The sequence below is a fragment of the Neoarius graeffei genome, chromosome 15, assembly GCF_027579695.1.
Source record: "Neoarius graeffei isolate fNeoGra1 chromosome 15, fNeoGra1.pri, whole genome shotgun sequence".
NCBI classification, from domain to species: domain Eukaryota; kingdom Metazoa; phylum Chordata; class Actinopteri; order Siluriformes; family Ariidae; genus Neoarius; species Neoarius graeffei.
In genome coordinates, this window is record NC_083583.1 from 52,944,796 (window position 1) to 52,966,018 (window position 21,223).

The 21,223-nt window shown below is 43.1% G+C and overlaps 1 protein-coding gene across 2 annotated transcripts in view; it reads left to right on the top strand.

Annotated features, from left to right (window-relative positions):
* Positions 1 to 21,223, top strand: part of abca7 (ATP-binding cassette, sub-family A (ABC1), member 7) — an 89,922-nt gene that overhangs the window by 13,572 nt on the left and 55,127 nt on the right. For both annotated transcript variants that reach the window (XM_060941607.1, XM_060941606.1), the window contains 6 exons: positions 6,525 to 6,641; positions 7,899 to 8,096; positions 8,194 to 8,399; positions 8,649 to 8,825; positions 16,944 to 17,166; positions 18,505 to 18,726. In XM_060941607.1, the coding sequence (XP_060797590.1) occupies positions 6,525 to 6,641; positions 7,899 to 8,096; positions 8,194 to 8,399; positions 8,649 to 8,825; positions 16,944 to 17,166; positions 18,505 to 18,726 (1,143 nt within the window). The remainder of the gene's footprint in view (positions 1 to 6,524; positions 6,642 to 7,898; positions 8,097 to 8,193; positions 8,400 to 8,648; positions 8,826 to 16,943; positions 17,167 to 18,504; positions 18,727 to 21,223) is intronic.

Genomic DNA, 21,223 nt, shown 5'->3' on the forward strand with positions numbered 1-21,223 from the left:
TTCACACTGCAGGCTGAAGTGACTCAAATCCGATCTTTTCGCCCATATGTGACCTGTATCCGATCTTTTATTGACAATATGAACGACACAGATCCGATTTTTTCAAATCCGACCCAGGCCGTTTGGATATGTGGTGCTAATTCCGATTCCTATCCGCTCTTTTCATATGCGACTTCAGTCTGAACCGCCAGGTCGCATTCATCCGACTTACACGTCATCAACAAGCCACAAATGTCACTATTCTGCGCTGAAGTAGGCGGCGGGTCTCTCAAAAAAGTTACAACAACATGGCGCATAATCACGGGCGCAGATATAGGGTGGGACGAGTCATATTTAAATTCACCTCGTTCGGTCCCCCCTACTTATAGGGAGGAAAAAACGTCTATGCTGTCTTTCTTTGCATAAGGCAAACCTCACGGAAAAATCAAAAGACTAATTACCATTCGGTTTATTGAGGTGCACAGCAGTGTATACATAGTTGCAACAACTCACATAAAACAAAACAAAGACTGATATTCGGTTGGTTGAGCTGCGCAGACTGCACAGGTTGCGCGCTCGAGCTTGGTTGCTATGGTTACTAACAACAAGTTTGACAGGCATATCGGGGTTGGTTTGCTGGCAGCTTTGTCCCCCCCCAGTTTTTTGTCCCCCCCAGTTCAAAAAACATATCTGCGCCCCTGCGCATGACATCAATGCGAGGGACGCTTCGGGCTGTGAAGGTTCTGAATCTTCTCAATGGAAGGACGCAGAGGTTAGGGAGCTGATTTCCATTTGGGGGGATGCAGCTATTCAAGCTAGATTGGATGAGTCATACACCGGGCGGTTTTACTTCCGTAAACACTGGCCATGCTCACTGCGTGTGACGTCATCGTATCCTGCAATGCGCATGCGGAACACTTTTAGGTCGCTTTTCGTTCATACTGAGGATCACATACAAGTCGCATATATTTGTTAATGTGAACGACCTCACAAAAAATCGGATTTCACAAAAAAATCGGAATTGAGCATTAAGCCTTGCAGTGTGAACGTAGCGTTATTTGTTGATTTCCCTGTCATAAACAATTTGTTTACGACTTTGTTTATTTTCAGTTAAATCGTGTTCCCTCCATCAGTTCTCAGTGGATTTCAGTCCGGATTGTTTTATTTGAAAGCACGAGACCTTCTGCACAAAACTTGGTCATTGTATTGTCATTTTTTTTGCTAACAAATTAGTACTTAGGTCAATTTAACACAGTTTTCTTCTGACTAGAATTGTATCTCCTTTCTCATTTATCATGTGAATTCGGTTCTGATCGATGTTTTGCGTAGATCTTTCCTCGGGGAACAAAATGTAGTCCTTTGTTGATTTTTAGGGCCCGAGCCCTATGGGCGAAGGCCCTATTGTTCTTGTAAGAGTTCACTATTATTATTATTCTTCCGTCTTCTTCTTCTTCTTCTTCTTCTTCCGTCTTCTTCTTCTTCTTTATTTTTCTCCGCTGTTGGGCCATTTTCGGGGCGCTTGCCATGGGCGAAAACGCACGAAATTTGGCGCCAGTTCCGAGAATTGCCACCGCTACTCAGAACCAAAAGCCCAAAATTGGCCGGGGCACAGGGGCTCTATAGCGCCCCCTAAGTCGTTGTGATTTTGGCCTCCCGCATTAAGGTGCCTGGTTGCCATATAGTTCGTAGTAGTGGCATGCCATTTGGTAGGCATATGTATCTCACTAAGCCGGACAAAAATGTAATGCCAATGCATTAGCCACGCCCAACAGGAAGTGAGGTAATTTCACTTTTGTGCGAAATGCATGGCCACGAAGACGGCGCAACTCCTCCTAGACCGTTCATAGGAATGTCACCAAAATTGATACACATCATCTACAGACATGGCTGACAGAAGTTACTAAATACGTTTCACGTAGGATAAACCGTTCAGCAGTTATACGTCAATCAATTTTCACTTCAAAATTTTACATGCTAAAAAATTCATAACAAATCTTCTAATTACGCAAATCACTCATTGGGCTTCTGACATGCTACCCAAATTCTGTGATATTTCGCCACTGGGGGCGCTATTTTTGGGCAAAAATTGCAATCTTTCCTCAAATTTGGTCAAACTTCACGGCCACCCTCTAACTACCTCCCATGTCATGTATACCACATTTTGGGAATTTTCGTCCATGGGGGGCGCTGTTTTTGGCCGACGCAATTGCTCCAAAACGGGTTTTTGGTAAATAATTCCATAATGCTTTCCCTTCACACCACTACCTTGTGATAGTACGTTGCTGTTGTAGACACTTATTTTTCCAGCTCATCATCGCTCATGTACAGCATAGCGCCACCTACTGACATGGGAAAAACCAAAAAATTTATTCTTCAAAAATCTATATCTCATCTTCTATTTACTCAATTGTCATCAATCTTCATACGCAAACTCTTCATAGCTCACCTGACATATATGCCAAATTTTGTGCACTTTCGCCCCTGGGGGTGCTGGTTATGGCACAAATGATATTGCAGCTTCTGATTTGTCAAACTTGGCAAGCAAACTCTTTACAAGACCCTTTTTGGGGCGCTTGCCATGGTCGACAACGCACGAAATTTGGCTCCTTTTTCTGAGACTGCCACCGCTACTGAGAACCAGAAGCCCTGATCCAGGCGGGCCTCAGGACCTCTTTAGCGCCCCCTGGGTCGTTGTGATTTTGGCCTCCCGCATAAAGGTGCCTGGTTGCCATGTAGTTTGTAGTACTGGCATGCCATTTGGTACGCATATGTATCTCACTAAGCCGGACAAAAATGTAATGCCAATGCATTAGCCACGCCCAACAGGAAGTGAGGTAATTTCACTTTTGTGCGAAATGCATGGCCACGAAGACGGCGCAACTCCTCCTAGGCCGTTCATAGGAATGTCACCAAAATTGATAGACATCATCTACAGACATGGCTGACAAAAGTTCCTAAATACGTTTCACATAGGATTAGCCGTTCAGAAGTTATACGTCAATCAATTTTCAATGCAAAATTTTACATGCTTAAAAATTCATAACAAATCTTCTAATTGGTCAAAACTGCTCATACTTCACACGCAAATCACTCATTGGGCTTCTGACATGCTACCCAAATTCTGTGATATTTCGCCACTGGGGGCGCTATTTTTGGGCAAAAATTCCAATCTTTCCTCAAATTTGGTCAAACTTCACGGCCACCCTCTTACTACCTCCCATGTCATGTATACCACATTTTGGGAATTTTCGTCCATGGGGGGCGCTGTTTTTGGCCGACGCAATTGCTCCATAACGGGTTTTTGGTAAATAATTCCATAATGCTTTTCCTTCACACCACTACCTTGTGATAGTACGTTGCTGTTGTAGACACTTATTTTTCCAACTCATCATCGCTCATGTACAGCATAGCGCCACCTACTGACATGGGAAAAACCAAAACATTTTTTCTTCAAAAATCAATATCTCATCTTCTATTTACTCAATCTTGATCAAACATGATACGCAGACTCTTAACAGGTCACCTGACATATCTCCCAAATTTTGTGAACTTTTGCCACTGGGGGCGCTGTTTTCAGGCAACATTTTATATCTCGGCTTCTGATTGGTCAAACTTGATCAAACTTGACACAACAACTCTTCATAGGTCCCTTGACATGTATACCATATTTGGTGAACTTTGACAACTGGGGGCGCTCATTGCGCTGTATCACTTGCAGGAGAGGTGTTTACAATCATGAGGCACCAGGAGTATGTTGTTTTGGTTGCCTTAAACACACATGACTTGTGGGGAATGGGTAGGCAGTCGGGAGCAAGTGTTGTAGCGTTACATACAGACTAATAGATGTCTAACAGAAGACAATCCTATGTAGCTTTAGCTTGATGACTGATGAGGTTTATACATTAATTTGGTTGGGAAGCCATGGCATAAAATTTTCTGTCCTTGACAACATCTCAGCGCACCGTGTACTCTGTGTCCGATTCTGTGCTTTGTCGCCATTGTGGGAGTAATGTCTCTTGCCGAAGAAGCTGTGGAAGGTATTTCGCGGGGACGCATGCCCCCGCCCCCCTTGGCCGCTGGCGCGAGGGCCCGTCGAGGCCGCTTGTGGCTTTAATCCTGTTGTAAACAGTTAGTCGTGGAGGTCGGTCCTCTCTCATGTCACATTTCAGTTTTGGTTGTCATGGTTGTTTTGATTGCAGGCCAGATGAGCGACTACGTCCTTGACGTTTTGGTTGTGAATTCCAATCTGGTCTTCGATTCTTACTGCTGCTGAGTGCTTTGTATTTTGTGGTATGTCCTCTGTTTCTGCTCTCAAAGTCTTCTTTGAATAGTGGATTGCGATACTTTCACCCCTGCCTTTTGGAGGTTGTTAGTGATGTCACTGACTGCTGTTTTTTGGTTTTTCTTCACAGTTCTCACAATGTGTCTTTCATCAACTGCTGTTGTTTTTCTTGGTTGACGAGTTCAATGTCTGGTTGTCAGTATACCAGTGGCTCCCCCCCCCCCCCCCCCCCCCCCCCCAGTACATTCAAAATTGTTGTATTGGTTATGCCTAGTGCTTGTGCAGTGGCTCTGATCTATGTTCCTTCTTTTCTCAACTTCAAAATGGCTTGCTTTTTTTCCCCACCCCTTATAGACAGCTCTCTGGTCTTCAGGTTGGTCTGTCCATTTTAACAACACAGGTGGTCTTTACAGGTGAAACCCAGGGCTCAAACCAAGAACAGATGTTCAGAGCTATTAATTGTTTAAACAATCGATCCAGCAGGGAACACCCGTCGTTCACATTTTTGATCAGTTTGAAAAAAGCTGGATTCAAACAAAAGGTGCCGTGTTCTAAGTTGTGACGCACATATACTGTAGATGTAAATACCAGGAAATGAAAAACTGAAATTCTGATCTATCATCTCATATTCATCTTTTGATCTCAAACTCCGATGTCTTCCGTGTATAGCAAAATCAAAAGAATCGTCCTGTACAGGGATCTGTATATGGCACCAAAACAAGTTTAAAAATGAAACCGATAGGGGCGGCACGGTGGTGTAGTGGTTAGCAAGAAGGTCCTGGGTTCGAGCCCAGCGGCCGACGAGGGCCTTTCTGTGTGGAGTTTGCATGTTCTCCCCGTGTCCGCGTGGGTTTCCTCCGGGTGCTCCGGTTTCCCCCACAGTCCAAAGACATGCAGGTTAGGTTAACTGGTGACTCTAAATTGAGCGTAGGTGTGAATGTGAGTGTGAATGGTTGTCTGTGTCTATGTGTCAGCCCTGTGATGACCTGGCGACTTGTCCAGGGTGTACCCCGCCTTTCGCCCGTAGTCAGCTGGGATAGGCACCAGCTTGCCTGCGACCCTGTAGAACAGGATAAAGCGGCTAGAGATAATGGATGGATGGATTACTGAATAGCATGCTTTAAAATGAATAACTGTTAAGGTGATATTTTATGTTCTTGAGTAATATCAATTTTGTGGTAGGTTTGTTTGTTTTTTCAGTAATGTAGTACATAACAAAAACAATTTTGTGGCTAGAGATAATGAGATGAGATGAGTATAACAGTGGTGTAGTAGTTAGCGCTGTCGCCTCACAGCTACAAGGTTCTGTGTTCGAGCCCAGCTGCCGACAAGGACCTTTCTGTGTGGAGTTTGCATGTTCTCCCCGTGTCTGTGTGGGTTTCCTCCGGGTGCTCTGGTTTCCCCCACAGCATTTTACATCTACAGTGAAGATTTTTGAACAAAATCTATGTTCCAGTAAAACAGAACGTTATGATTCTGCAATAAGATTAATCAGTAATTAATTAAAGGTCAAATAAATTCCCACTGCAGTGAGTAGATCCTAAAAATGCCTCGGTCTCATTTTCTATACCATATTATAAATGTCTGGGTATCACGGTGGTGTAGTGGTTAGCACTGTCGCCTCACAGCAAGAAGGTCCTGGGTTCGAGCCCCGTGGCTGGCGAGGGCCTTTCTGTGCGGAGTTTGCATGTTCTCCCCGTGTCCGCGTGGGTTTCCTCCGGGTGCTCCGGTTTCCCCCACAGTCCAAAGACATGCAGGTTAGGTTAACTGGTGACTCTAAATTGAGCGTAGGTGTGAATGTGAGTGTGAATGGTTGTCTGTGTCTATGTGTCAGCCCTGTGATGACCTGGCGACTTGTCCAGGGTGTACCCCGCCTTTCGCTCGTAGTCAGCTGGGATAGGCTCCAGCTTGCCTGCGACCCTGTAGAACAGGATAAAGCGGCGAGAGATAATGGATGGATGGGTTACTGAATAGCATGCTTTAAAATGAATAACTGTTAAGGTGATATTTTATGTTCTTGAGTAATATCAATTTTGTGGTAGGTTTTTTGTTTGTTTGTTTGTTTGTTTGTTTTTTCAGTAACGTAGTACATAACAGAAACTGTTTCTATGTGATTTCTTTTATTTCCTTTAATGTCATGGCTAATTATGTACCTTATTTATAAGAGTAATGTAATAAAGTATACCTGACTTTTAAATCATGGTGCTGTTTCAAATGCTATTTATGAATTGTTAGTCTCCTAAAGTTGTGGTACGTTTTTCAGGTGAACAGGACGTTCCAGGACTTTGAGATTGTGGCGGAGGTACACGCTGCTTGGGAGGAAGTGGGACCCAGGCTGAAGAGCTTCATGGAAAGCAGTGTGGAGATCCGTATGCTACAGGTTCCTTATCAGTATCTGAGCTTTGTTTAGAAGTCTGTCTAAAGTCTGAGGTAGAAGTTCGTGGCTGATATTAAAGTTGGACAAATTGTTCGATGTCCAGGTCGGAAATCATATCCAGAATCCGCAACGACTTGCTTTCCGTAGTGTCCAAACATGTGCTGTGCCAGAATTTGTCGTGTCATCTCCTCCCCCGCCCCAATTGTATACTGTTTCAATCATCCATTTTGTGATGTGTCCAAATTTTCAGTGAGAATTAATTATTTTCTCTGGATAATTCACTGTAGAGGTGTGTGCATTACTGTTTTTTTAACCTGCCTGTGATATTTTCTTACATACTTGGTTGATTATTATCCCCCCGGCATATAACGCAGGGGGATATAGCTATCGCTCTGTCCAGCTGTCCGTCCGTCTTTTAAACATTTTAGTTTCCGGAGCATAACTCAGAATCTATTAGGAATTTTTTTTTTTTTCACAAAACCTTAGTTATGTTAAGTGACTAGAGGATTTGTGCCTTTCGATATTTTGGTATTTCTGTGATTTTTTTTTTTTTTTTTTTTTTTTTAAATTTTATTTATCCCCCCCCCAATATCTCCATGGCAACCAGTTCAACTGAGGAAAATTTGGAGTGGGATTTTGCGTGGTGGGGGAGACAGGGATGTCATCCCCTGATGACTCTTGTATACAGTACTGTGCAAAAGTCTTAGGCACATGTAAAGAAATGCTGTAGACCAAAAATGGCTTAAAAATAATGAAAAATGTTTCAACATTTAAAAAAAATACTATAAACAGTAGTAAGGCATAATAAATGAAACAAAGTCAATATTTGGTGTGAGACGACCCTCATCTCATCTCATTATCTCTAGCCGCTTTATCCTGTTCTACAGGGTCGCAGGCAAGCTGGAGCCTATCCCAGCTGACTACGGGCGAAAGGCGGGGTACACCCTGGACAAGTCACCAGGTCATCACAGGGCTGACACACAGACACAGACAACCATTCACACTCACATTCACACCTACGGTCAATTTAGAGTCACCAGTTAACCTAACCTGCATGTCTTTGGACTGTGGGGGAAACCGGAGCACCCGGAGGAAACCCACGCAGACACGGGGAGAACATGCAAACTCCGCACAGAAAGGCCCTCGCCGGCCACGGGGCTCGAACCTGGACCTTCTTGCTGTGAGGCAACAGCGCTAACCACTACACCACCGTGCCGCCCCCAGTTGCTACATAACACAGCCAAATTTCATGTGCTGCAGGATTTGCTGAGGCGACCCGAGGTGGCTGTTTTGGTGAATCTACAACTGGAGAACACTTCTTGGACAGCTTCTCGCATCGCCAACTTCCTCTCCACGCCTAATCCAGACACTTCTGAGAAAGAAGGAGCACCTGTTACATGGCTGGACCTGTATCAAGATTTCAACAGCACCATAAGCCTCTTGTCCCAACTCACAAAGGTAACGTGTGTCGTAATTAAGTGCAGGATCTGTGACACTGCCACAATATAATACTGAAGTCTTTCAGCTGTCCAATCTGTGTGGTGGCCTGTTGTAGTGTTTTTCACTGAATAAGCTGGAGGGAATGGCCACAGAAGGGCAGCTGGTGGAGCGGGCGTTGGAGCTGCTGGAGGATCGACAGTTCTGGGCTGGAATCGTCTTCCTCCTCCCAGACCCTTCCTCTTCAGATCTTCCTCCTCACATCAAGTACAAGATCCGTATGGACATAGATGATGTCAAACGCACCGATAAGATCAAAGACAAGTAAATATGTTGGTTGCAGGTGAAATTATCTTTTGTAAACCGCTATTGAATTCAGTGCAGATGACACAAGTCAGAAAAAAAGGTAAAGAGAAAGCAGCTTGTCATGTCCTTGAAAAACCTCAAAGCCCTCTGTCCTGTTTCAGAAAACTGCCTGACTGTCGCAAAGCGATGACACTTCACACTCGTTCAAACCTATGTGGGAACAGAAGTGTGTGTTATGTGTGCTAATCTGAAAACTGTATTCTGTAGGTTCTGGGATCCTGGTCCAGCTGCAGAGCCCTTCAGTGATCTGCGCTACATCTGGGGTGGCTTTGTGTACGTGCAGGATTTAGTAGAGCAAGGAATAACACGTGTGCTGAGTGGCAAACAGTCAACTACAGGAATATATATCCAGCAGATGCCCTACCCATGCTTTGTGGATGATGTGTAAGTATCTAAGCAGCATTATAATGATTATCCAGTTTTGCACTCAAGTTTCCATCAATGAAGAGTTTATAACGTCAACGAAACTGACTTCATGTTAAAACTGTTAATGTTATAGTCATGTTGTCTGTTGTTGCCCAAATGAGGACGGGTTCCCTTTTGAGTCTGGTTCCTCTCGAGGTTTCTTCCTCATGTCGTCTGAGGGAGTTTTTCCTTGCCACCGTCGCCACAGGCTTACGTGCAATACGTGCAATAGTGTCATGGCATCGGGTGCGGATGGCGCTGCAGCTCGGCGTGCTGTGGGAGAGATCTCTCATGAGTTCTCTCGGATTAAGCCAGAAATTTATCGTACAGAGGATGGTAGAGTTATTGTTGAAGATGAACTTCTGAACTTTATTGTGGTTAAAATGCGGACTTTAAGCCACGATGACATTGTAACTGTAGTCACGAGCAGTTTCAGCTCTGATCGGATTGAATCGTCAAAGGCTGTTTTATCACAGCTCCTTCCACATAACAAACGGTGGATCTCCCACAGGGGGCAAAAGAAGGACATTAATAATGTCAAATTGTGCCTACAAGTGTTAAATGAATGTGGGGAAGATATTCCTCGATTTGTGTCGCACTTCTTGGATGAATTACCCCCAGTCTCATTTAAACACATAGACGTGTCCACGCTTCTCGGGAAAATGCAGCAAATTAATACGGACATAGACTTATTAAAAAGAACTATAGTCGATCAGGTGGCTGCTTGTGAAACTCTGCGGGAAGTTTCTGCTGAACTGAATAATCGCTTGACTGCTGTGGAGGGGCCATGGCGGCTGAACGCCGCTTCTTTGGGGGCCTGTCCAACTAGGCCTACTTTGGAATCATCAGGCCCTTCGCTTAGTGCGACGGGTCTGTTTTCGATTGTGGAGAAGCCGCTAGGTCCTGATCCTGCCCCTTGTAGTCCGTATGGGGAAAATGGACGGAGGACTGAGATGGAGGATTTAGCCGTGGAAGCGCATTCGCAGCCACCCGCTTGGAGTACGGTGGTGAAGGAAGGACGCCGCTTGAAGCAGGTACCTGAGAATTTTGCTCAGAGACATGCTACCCCCCGCTCTGGTAGAGCTTCTGCTAGACATGTGAAAAAGAAGCCTGGCATTGTTGGAACTGGCGTTGTTAGCAACATTTCGGCTGTCAAAACAAAGATGGTAAAGGTATTTGCTACTAAGTTCGATCTCAGTGTGGATGCCAACACTCTCAGGGATTACTTAAAAACGAAGCTGGACGGGGAAGTAACCTGTAAGAAAATAGAGACGACACAGAGTAGATTTAACTCTTTCTGTGTGATTGCTGAATGTAATGATGTGGGAGAGCTGTATGATCCACAGCTTTGGCCCGACGGGATCTTTATCCGACGTTTTTATGAGCCTCGTCTCGCTAGGACTGCAGGCAGTGTTCAGTCTAACTCAGAGGATACCCCTTACACTAAAGATGAGAGGTTGCAACATAGTGCTACTACTATCGGGGTGCCTGTTGCGCCTGTGGGCGAGGACGTGATGAAGGCTAGCTACTCTGCAGGGAACGCCAAAAGTAACTAAATGCGTCTTGCTTCATATAACACTCGTGGCCTGCGAGTAGGCCATACCGCTACTGATAAAGCACGCCGTCTGGTGGTTGACATGCTGTTGGACAAATGTGACATTTTGTGTTTGCAAGAAACGTGGTTACCGATACAAGATCTGGATAAACTGAACTCTCTGCACATGAACTTCCATGGGGCTGGTGAGTCCACTACCGACCTCAGCACTAGGCTGGTGCGAGGTAGGATAGCTGGTGGAGTAGCCATATTGTGGAACATTAAATATGACCCTATGGTAAAAGTGGTCAGACTAAATGTTGACTGGGCCATAGGGCTAGAGTTCAATTACAATGAAAAGAAATTCACTGTTTTGAATGTCTACACACCATATGAAGCATATGAGCATGAGGATGAATTTTTGAATAGATTAGCTCTTATCCAGTCTTTTGTAGAGGATAACAGCTCATCCTGTGTTTATGTTGTGGGCGATTTTATTGCTGACATGTCAGACAGCAAGTCTCTGTTTGCTAAACACCTGCAGAAGTTTTGTAATGAGTTTAAATTAATACTATCAAGTACATCTATGTTGCCTAGTACTAGTTTTACCTATATAAGTGAAGCTTGGCACACAACATCATGGTTAGACCACATTGTGACAACAGCTGATGCCCATGCCTCTCTGGAAAATGTGGAGATTTGTTATGATCTTGCCACTACTGATCACATACCTTTAGCTGCACTGTTAAATGTTGAGAATGTCCCCCTGCTGGCCAGCAATAATAATACTGCTCCCTCAGGTAAACTGGACTGGTCAAAACTGTGTGAGGAGGATATGGCTGGGTACTTAAACCTTACAGATTAGACCCCGAAGCCGTTTGTTTTCAGGATAATGGCTGGCTGATGAAATTATTGGCTGGCTAGCTGACTCAGCCAAAACCTTAATGGCTGCTGCAGCCACCAAAATGTTTATGGCTACAAATGGCTGATACTGGACGTCACTGTGTGGCATATACCCGGGCGAACGGATCAAACAAATGGGGGGAATAAATAGCAAATTACCACAGGTCCCCTGGTCTCTTACTTCATTGTAAATATAAATCTAGCAAGATTGTAGTTCAATGCTAATAATAAGCTAATCTGGATTGTTCGAGGAAGGCATCTAGCTATCTACTCTCACTAGCAATGACCAGTGAAGGACTGGCAGCTATCTTACTATGATGAAAGTAGAGTGGTGGAGTACTTTTTTTTTTTTTTAATCAATCTCGAAGTATGTGAAACAAACAAACAAAAAATACCTTTACACTTTCCCTCAGCAGCGGCAAAGAATGCAGCCATCTCGTCGATATCGGAGTCGATTGATGCTCTGGGTGGGTTCCCGGGTTCCCCAGTGTATCGTGGTAACGGTGTGAGGGGCGGGAAGCCAGACAGGTAGTCACAACAGCAAGCTTGTGGTGGCTCTCTGTGCTGTGATATCAGTTCTAAATCTCTACAGTGTATGCCTATACATCTCTATTGTGTTACTACTAGTGTGTACAGTTGATCATGTTTGTGTCACTTTTCTTGTAGCTCATGATGTGGATAAACCCATTATTTGATGTACACAATTCTTAGTGGCTCAGCCAAATTTTATTAGATAGCGGCTCAAATTGGCTTACAAAATTATTGGCTGGCGGCGGCTCAAATTCTAAATGGCGGTTTTAGCGGCGCCTGGCGGCGGCTTCGGGGTCTATTACAGATAGTTGTCTAAATAATATTGTCTTGCCCAAAGAGGCTTTAATGTGCACAGATATCAACTGTAAGAATGTACAACATACTGATGAACTGTGTGTTATGTATGATGATATTGTAAAATGTCTTAATACTTCCAGTGTTTCTTTGTTTAATAGTAAGTGTAAAGTTCCAAACATTAGACCTGGGTGGAATGAGTTTGTGGCTGAACAGCATGCTGAGGCAAGAAAGACATTTAGAAATTGGGTTGAGGCTGGTAGACCTAGACAGGGAGATTTGTTAGAGTTGAAAAAACGTACCAATGCTAGATTTAAATATGCCCTCCGTTTTATTAAAAATGAGGACACAATGAGAGCAGATTCACTTGCTAGAAAGCTGCAGAGTAGTAACCCTACTGAATTCTGGAAAGAAGTAAAAGTCATGAACAATAGTAAAATGCTCCTGCCCTCAGACATTGAAGATGTCAGTGGTCCAGAAAAAATAGCTGATCTTTGGCGTGAGCATTATTGTAACCTTTTTAACTGTGTGAAAAGTAACTCTGTTCATATCCATCTTGAACATGGCATCTCTGCTGATATGGTAGTAAGGGCAGCTGATGTCGCTGATGCCATTAACATTCTGGATAATAATAAGGCCTGTGGTTTGGACTGCATTACTGCAGAGCATTTAAAATTTGCCAGTTATAAGCTCTGTCACTTATTGTCTATGTGCTTTACTGGCTGTATATATTTCATGGAGTCCTACCCAAATCTATTATGGCCATAATGTTAGTGCCTGTACTTAAGGATAAAGCTGGTAAGCTTAATAGTATTAGCAATTACAGACCTATTGCACTAGCCAGTATCTTGTCCAAAGTCTTGGAGAGAATACTGCTAGCTAAGATAGAAATGTATGTGTATACTCATGATAATCAGTTTGGTTTTAAAAGAAAGCATGGGACTGACCTATGTATATATGCTCTTAAGGAGATTGTAGCAAGATATACTAGCCTGAACTCAACTGTTTTCCTGTGCTTCATTGACGCATCTAAAGCATTTGATAGAATCAATCATGAAAAATTATTCCTAAAGTTGTTAGATCGAGGTGTCCCTAAGCCTTTAGTGAGAATATTAGTGTTTTGGTATGCTCATCAAATGTTTCAGGTTAAATGGGATAATGTTGTGTCGGCTCCATTTCCTGTCAGTAATGGAGTGCGTCAAGGTGGGATTTTGTCTCCTATTTTATTTAATGTGTATATGGATTATCTCTCTGATCAGTTAAATGGATTAAAAACTGGCTGCCTTGTGGGCAACACTATTGTTAACCATGTGATGTATGCAGATGACTTGGTTCTGCTGTGTCCTTATAGTGCTGGGCTACAGCAGATGTTAAAGGTGTGCTCTCAGTATGGCTTGGATCATGATATACAGTATAATGCTAAGAAGAGCCAAATAATGATAGTTAGAAGCGTTGGGGATAGGAAATCAAATTTTCCCACGTTTTCCTTGGCAGGCGGTACTCTTGCTGTATGTGATGAAATAAAATATCTTGGACATGTCATATCCAATGACTGGTCAGATGACAAGGACATCTATCGACAGAGATGTAAAATTTATTCCCAAGCTAATATGCTTTTACGTAAGTTTATGTGTTCCAATGATGTGAAATGTTCCTTGTTTAGAACGTACATCACACCTTTATACACTTCTCAATTGTGGTCCTGCTTTAAAAAGGGTAGTATGCAGCGACTCAAGGTTGCATATAATGATGCAATGAGGCTGCTACTCAGGGTCCCTAGGTGGCATAGTGCCAGTGAATTATTTGTGTCCTCTGCAGTGCCAACTTTTGAGGCACTTTTAAGACATTTAATGTATAGTTTTATGTGTCGTATAGATAGGTCTGAGAATGCTATAATTGAGGCCTTGGCCAGTCCGCTAAAAAGCTGCTACCGTTTTACGTCCAGGCTTAGGAGGCATTGGTGCAAGAGTTTATATTTTTTATAATTGTTCTTACGTATGTGCTTGTTATTTCTTTGCTTTTATTTTTTTGTCTTAATTTATCATTTATATTGCTTTTAATATATTTAAATGTCATATGGACTTCTGGTGTCTGAAATAAAGTTTTATTATTATATTATTACTCATTGGGGATAGATTAGGGATAAAATTAGCTCATGTTTTAAGTCGTTCAAATTCTGTAAAGCTGCTTTGCGACAATGTTTACTGTTAAAAGCGCTATACAAATAAACTTGACTTGACTTTATGGTGCATTTTACTATCTTGTACATCGCCTACATAATTTTATGTGCAAACTATGAGAAGACACAACTAAGGGCCCGATCCCACAACACCGGTAACTATAACTACAACTATGACTATACTTCTACCTGAATTTAGTTCCAGTCTGGAGCAGTCACACCACAACTAGAATCCCGACTATAATATCGCTTGGTCCTGCCACTCAGGGAAATAAATGCATGCAACTTAGGAATAGTCATGGAAGTTTTGGTCTTTCCCTGACGTGGGTGGAATACTGAAGCGCGGCAGACGGGAGATGATGTTCACACACAGCTTTATTTTCTTTACTTTGCCTTGCTTTTCAGCTTTACTTGCGCACACACACACATGCGCGCGTGTTCTCATCAGGAGCTCTCCCCTCTCGTTGCTCTCTCCCTCCTTTTCTACCTTCTGTCTTCATTGCCAAACACACAAACAACATTAATCGACAACAGGTGTACTGACTTTGCCACTCTGCTTCCCTGACCCCGCCCTCCATTCACGAACCACCGCTTGGCCACGCCCCCGCTGCCACAGAAGTTTTTTCCAAGTAGTAGCACATTATTCCGGGTCATACTGTACAGCTTGGACTTCAAAACAACCCATGCACATACTCCGGTGGTTGATATAATACGGATAGGTCACGGACTATGGAAATATAATAAAAAAGGATACAAAATACGGGGTGGTTACGGATGCTAATAATTTTCAGATTGCTCACGGATGTTTCAGTACGTATATTACAGACTGGTTACCGATTTCATACGGATGATGCATCACGGATAAAAAATTAAGAAATATAAAACAATTAAATGTTTGGCCTGCCGAAATTCAGAATTAAAATATCTTACCTGCATTTATATGTTTACTTTATTAATTCACTATTGATATTTCATAGAAAATCACATATCTGTGAATAAAAGATCCATGCTTTGTATTATACAGTGATATGCAAAAGTTTGGGCACCCCTGGTCAAAATTGCTGTTACTGTGAACAGTTAAGCAAGTTGAAGATGAAATGATCTCCAAAAGGCATAAAGTTAAAAATGACTCATTTCCCTTTTATATTTTAAGCAAAAACTACTTTTTATTTTTGTCTTTTACATTTTCAAAATGGGCGGCACGGTGGTGTAGTGGTTAGCGCTGTCGCCTCACAGCAAGAAGGTCCGGGTTCGAGCCCCGTGGCCGGCGAGGACTACCATACTACCACCACCATGTTTCACAGATGGGATAAGGTTCTTATGCTGGAATGCAGTGTTTTCCTCTCTCCAAATATAATGCTTCTCATTTAAACCAAAAGAGTTCTATTTTGGTCTTATCCGTCCACAAAACATTTTTCCAATAGCCTTCTGGCTTGTCCACGTGATCTTTAGCAAACTGCAGACATGCAGCAATGTTCTTTTTGGAGAGCAGTGGCTTTCTCCTTGCAACCCTGCCATGCACACCATTGTTGTTCAGTGTTCTCCTGATAGAGGACTCATGAACATTAACATTAGCCAATGTGAGAGAGGCCTTCAGTTGCTTACAAGTTACCCTGTGGTCCTTTGTGACCTTACTGACTATTACACGCCTTGCTCTTGGAGTGATCGTCGTTGGTCGACCACTCCTGGGGAGGGTAACAATGGTCTTGAATTTCCTCCATTTGTATACACTCTGTCTGACTGTGGATTGGTGGAGTCCAAACTCTTTAGAGATGGTTTTGTAACCTTTTCCAGCCTGATGAGCATCAACAACGCTTTTTCTGAGGTCCTCAGAAATCTCCTTTGTTCGTGCCAAGATGCACTTCCACAAACGTGTTGTGAAGCTCAGACTTTGATAGATCCCTGTTCTTTAAATAAAACAGGGTGCCCACTCACACCTGATTGTCATCCTCATCTCATCTCATTATCTCTAGCCGCTTTATCCTGTTCTACAGGGTCGCAGGCAAGCTGAAGCCTATCCCAGCTGACTACAGGCAAAAGGCGGGGTACACCCTGGACAAGTCGCCAGGTCATCACAGGGCTGACACATAGACACAGACAACCATTCACACCTATGGTCAATTTAGAGTCACCAGTTAGCCTAACCTGCATGTCTTTGGACTGTGGGGGAAACCGGAGCACCCGGAGGAAACCCACATGGACACGGGGAGAACATGCAAACTCCACACAGAAAGGCCCTCGCCAGCCACGGGCCTCAAACCCAGACCTTCTTGCTGTGAGGCGACAGCGCTAACCACTACACCACCGTGCCACCCCTGATTGTCATCCTATTAATTGAAAACACCTGACTCTAATTTCACCTTCAAAATAACTGCTAATCCTAGAGGTTCACATACTTTTTTGCCACTCGCAGATATGTAATATTGGATCATTTTCCTCAATAAATAAATGACCAAGTATAATATTTTTGTCTCATTTGTTTAACTGGGTTCTCTTTATCTACTTTTAGGACTTGTGTGAAAACCTGATGATGTTTTAGGTCATATTTATGCAGAAATATAGAAAATTCTAAAAGGTTCACAAACTTTCATGCACCACTGTAAAGAGCAAACCAAGCCGTTAACTTCACTCTTCCTTCCGCTCTGTTTCTTTACAGCTTTCTGCGAGTCTTGAATCGTTCGCTTCCTCTCTTCATGACGCTGGCGTGGATCTACTCAGTAGCAATGATCATTAAAGGCGTGGTGTATGAAAAAGAGGCACGACTGAAGGAGACTATGAAGATCATGGGCTTGGGCTCGGGAACACTCTGGCTCAGTTGGTTCATCAGCAGTTACCTGCCTTTTCTCTTCAGCTCCGGCCTTCTCATTACTGCACTCAAGGTGGGTATAATATCTCAGCATCACATATTTATAAGTGATAATCCTAAAACTGGAAGAAAAAAAAATAGGGTGAGTATAAACAGTAAAAAGCATACTAGGATCCAAATGAAATTCTATTACCAAGAATCGTTTTTATTTAATCAGGTATCAGAATTTAGGTGAAAATATTCAAGAGTTAATTTTATGAAATTGTTGTCCGATTTAAAACTGAAACAAATTGCTTTTTTAGCTCTTTCGAGCAGGTATGAAGTACTGTGATTATTTAAATATAGCTGAATATTCTGGAGTCTTTTAAGAAATATAACTTGAAATAGTTGGATTAGATTTTCTTAATTCGGGGGTTTCAAAGCCTGTCAAATAAATTCCTGAGCATCTGTGGAAATGAGGCCACCTTGTTTTTGAATGACTGAGATTTCTCTTTGTATTCTATTTGTGACCAGTCAAATGAACTAATTCGTATAAGAGCTCAATTTAAAAAAAAAAGAAAAAAAGTATGCTTCACAAACCCAGAGGCGATTCTAGAGTCTGTTGTGGCCCCAAGCAAAAATTTCCAGGGGGCCCTTCTGACCAGTGTTCATCACCAATACGTTATAAATAATCTGACACCAACGAAAAATGTATGAAACCAAAGTTTTTTAAATTCCAAATGTGAAAATACAACGGTAAAGAACAATAAAAACAATAAACAAAATAAATAAGCCCTCGGCGGCACAGTGGTGTAATGGTTAGCGCTGTCGCCTCACAGCAAGAAGATCCGGGTTCGAGCCCCGGGGCCGGTGAGGGCCTTTCTGTGCGGAGTTTGCATGTTCTCCCTGTGTCCACATGGGTTTCCTCCAGGTGCTCCGGTTTCCCTCACAGTCCAAAGACATGCAGGTTAGGTTAACTGGTGACTCTAAATTGACCGTAGGTGTGAATGTGAGTGTGAATGGTTGTCTGTGTTTGTGTCAGCCCTGCGATGACCTGGTGACTTGTCCAGGGTGTACCCCGCCTTTTGCCCGTAGTCAGCTGGGATAGGCTCCAGCTTGCCTGCGACCCTGTAGAACCGGATAAAGCGGCTAGAGATAATGAAATAAGCCCTCGGGCCCCGACTCTCGGGGGGCCCCTGGGCCAGGGGGTCCCAAGCAGTTGCCTGCCTTGCCTGTTCACAAGCTGCGCATCTGCACAAACCCCTGGGGTCCCCAGACCCCACTTTGAGAACCGTGACTGATGAAATTAAAAACGGTTCGTTATGGACTTTTGGCCTCACTGTAAGTAATCTATGAAGTAATGTGTTAAAAAAAAATCTAACATGGTTGTTGTCTCTCTTGTAAAACAGTATTGATTTTTTTTTCCCTTCAGTTGGGAGATATCTTGCCCTATAGTGACCCTGCGGTGATCATCTTCTTCTTGGCCGCCTTTGCTACAGCCACAATCATGTTGTGCTTCCTCATCAGCACGTTCTTCTCTCGGGCCAATCTGGCAGCAGCCTGTGGAGGCCTCATCTACTTCTCTCTCTACCTGCCCTACGTGCTTTGTGTGGCTTGGAGGGAATATCTGACCAGCACACACAGAATACTAGCAGTGAGTTTTAAACTGAGTTACATGTCTGTCTTTTAGTTATACGGGAACAAGAAGAATCCATAACGTCATTCGGAAGATCTGTTTTCTGTTACCAGGAAGAAATGTTGCTTTCTGTGTATTTTTATTTATTTTTTTTAAATAATAAAACTCTGATTCCAAAAATGTTGGGATGCTAAGTAAAACGTAAATAAAATCAGAGCGCAACGATTTGCAAATAATTTTTACCTATATTCACCTGAATACAATATAAAGACAATATATTTAATGTTCAAACTGAAACTTTTTTAAAATATACACTCATTCTGAATTTGATGCCTGCACCACGTTCCAAAAAAGTTGGGACGGGGCAACAAAAGACTGGGAAAGTTGTGGAATGCTCAAACAAACACCTGTTTGGAATATTCTACAGGTAAACAGGTTAATCGATAATTGGAAAGACTCGGTCATTCACAGGCAAGGATGGTATGATGTTGACCACTTTGTGAAAAACTGCATGGGCAAATAGTTCAACAGTTTACAAAAAATACTTCTGAACATACAGTTGCAAGGATTTTAGGGATTTCACCATCGACAATCCATGATATCATCAAAAGATTCAGAGAAATCTCTGCATGTACGGGGCAAGGCCGAAAACCCACATTGAAGACCGGGATCTTTGAGCCCTCATGCGGCACTGCTTTAAAAATCAACATGATTGTATGAAGGATGTTATTACATGGGCTCAGGAATGCTTCAGAAAACTGGTGTTGGTAAGCACGGTTCTTTGCTGAATATACTACGCAACGCAAAAGCCATACATCAGCAACATATAGAAACGCTGCCAAATTTTTTGGAACTGAGTTCATCTGAGATGGACTGATACAGTGGTGCTTGAAAGTTTGTGAGCCCTTTAGAATTTTCTATATTTCTGCATAAATATGACCTAAAACATCAGATTTTCACACAAGTCCTAAAAGTAGATAAAGACAACCCAGTTAAACAAATGAGACAAAAATATTATACTTGGTCATTTATTTATTGAGGAAAATTATCCAATATTACATATCTGTGAGTGGCAAAAGTATGTGAACCTTTGCTTTCAATATCTGGTGTGACCCCCTTGTGCAGCAATAACTGCAACTAAACGTTTCCGGTAACTGTTGATCAGTCCTGCACACCGGCTTGGAGGAATTTTAGCCCATTCCTCCGTACAGAACAGCTTCAACTCTGGGATGTTGGTGGGTTTCCTCACATGAACTGCTCGCTTCAGGTCCTTCCACAACATTTCAATTGGATTAAGGTAAGGACTGTTCTGTAATGGAATGTTAATTCTAGGTGATGTTGTACCACGGACCCATTTGGGAGGTACCCAGTTTTCCGGTACAGGCTTCTAAGTAAATGGTCAACCCGATACCGTCTCTGTCTTCTTTTAGTTGTAAGAAATAGAACCCAGTAGGAAACAATAACGTAACATGGTGTCAGATTAGTGGTAGTTAATGTAGCTTAAACCGAAGCAGTGACAATGAAAAAAGAAGGAAGGACGACGAGGGGAAAATGAGTGAGGAAAACCGACCAGCGCAGCAACAAGCGCAACAAGCGGTGCAGTTAGCTCAGGCACAGCTACCTCAGTATTTCCCGCCGACTAAGTTTGACTTCTCAAACCCCAACAAGTGGCCGAGATGGGTTAAACGGTTTGAACGCTACAGAATCGCATCAGGGCTCGACAAACAGTCACAGGAGTTTCAAGTCAACGCTTTTATGTATTCGGCGGGGGATGAGGCTGAAGATATTTTCAATGTACTGCCGCTGACAGAAGTACAAAAGACATCGTACGCAGCAGTCATCGCGGTGTTTGAAAAACACTGCATCAGCAAGCGGAATGTGATATACGAAAGAGCCTGCTTCAATCGTCGGAACCAGCAACCGGGTGAGAGTGTGGAGTCTTTTATTACTGCAGTGGATGCGTTAGCTGAACATTGTGAGTTCGGAGGTCTGAGAGAGGAGTTAATAAGGGACAGAATAGTGGTGGGAATTCAAGATGCGAAGCTGTCTGAAAGTTTACAGTTAGACGCAGAACTCACCCTAGCAAAAGCCATAACTTGAATCAGACAAAGTGCGGCAGTGAAGAAACAACAGCCGGTGCTGAGGGGGATTGAGCAAACAGCAGGACAGGTGGAAGCCATCACAAAGAAACCACAGAAAGGACATAAAGTTGTATATGAGAAAACAGACAATCAGACAACAGGATGTGGCAAATGTGGGAATGTAAAAAAACATCTCTGGAAAGAATGCCCTGCTCGTGACGCAGAATGTAGAAAATGCCACAAAAAGGGACATTACGCTAAAAAATGCAGGTCAGCCAAAAGTGTGCACAACATCACACAGGATTACACGAGAGGTGAGGAGGAGGAATTCACTTTCTTGGGAGAAGTGAAGTCAAGAGGAGAGGATGAATGGGTCGGAGTGTTGCTGTTAAATGGGGAGGCGACGGCATTCAAGCTGGATACGGGGACTGCAG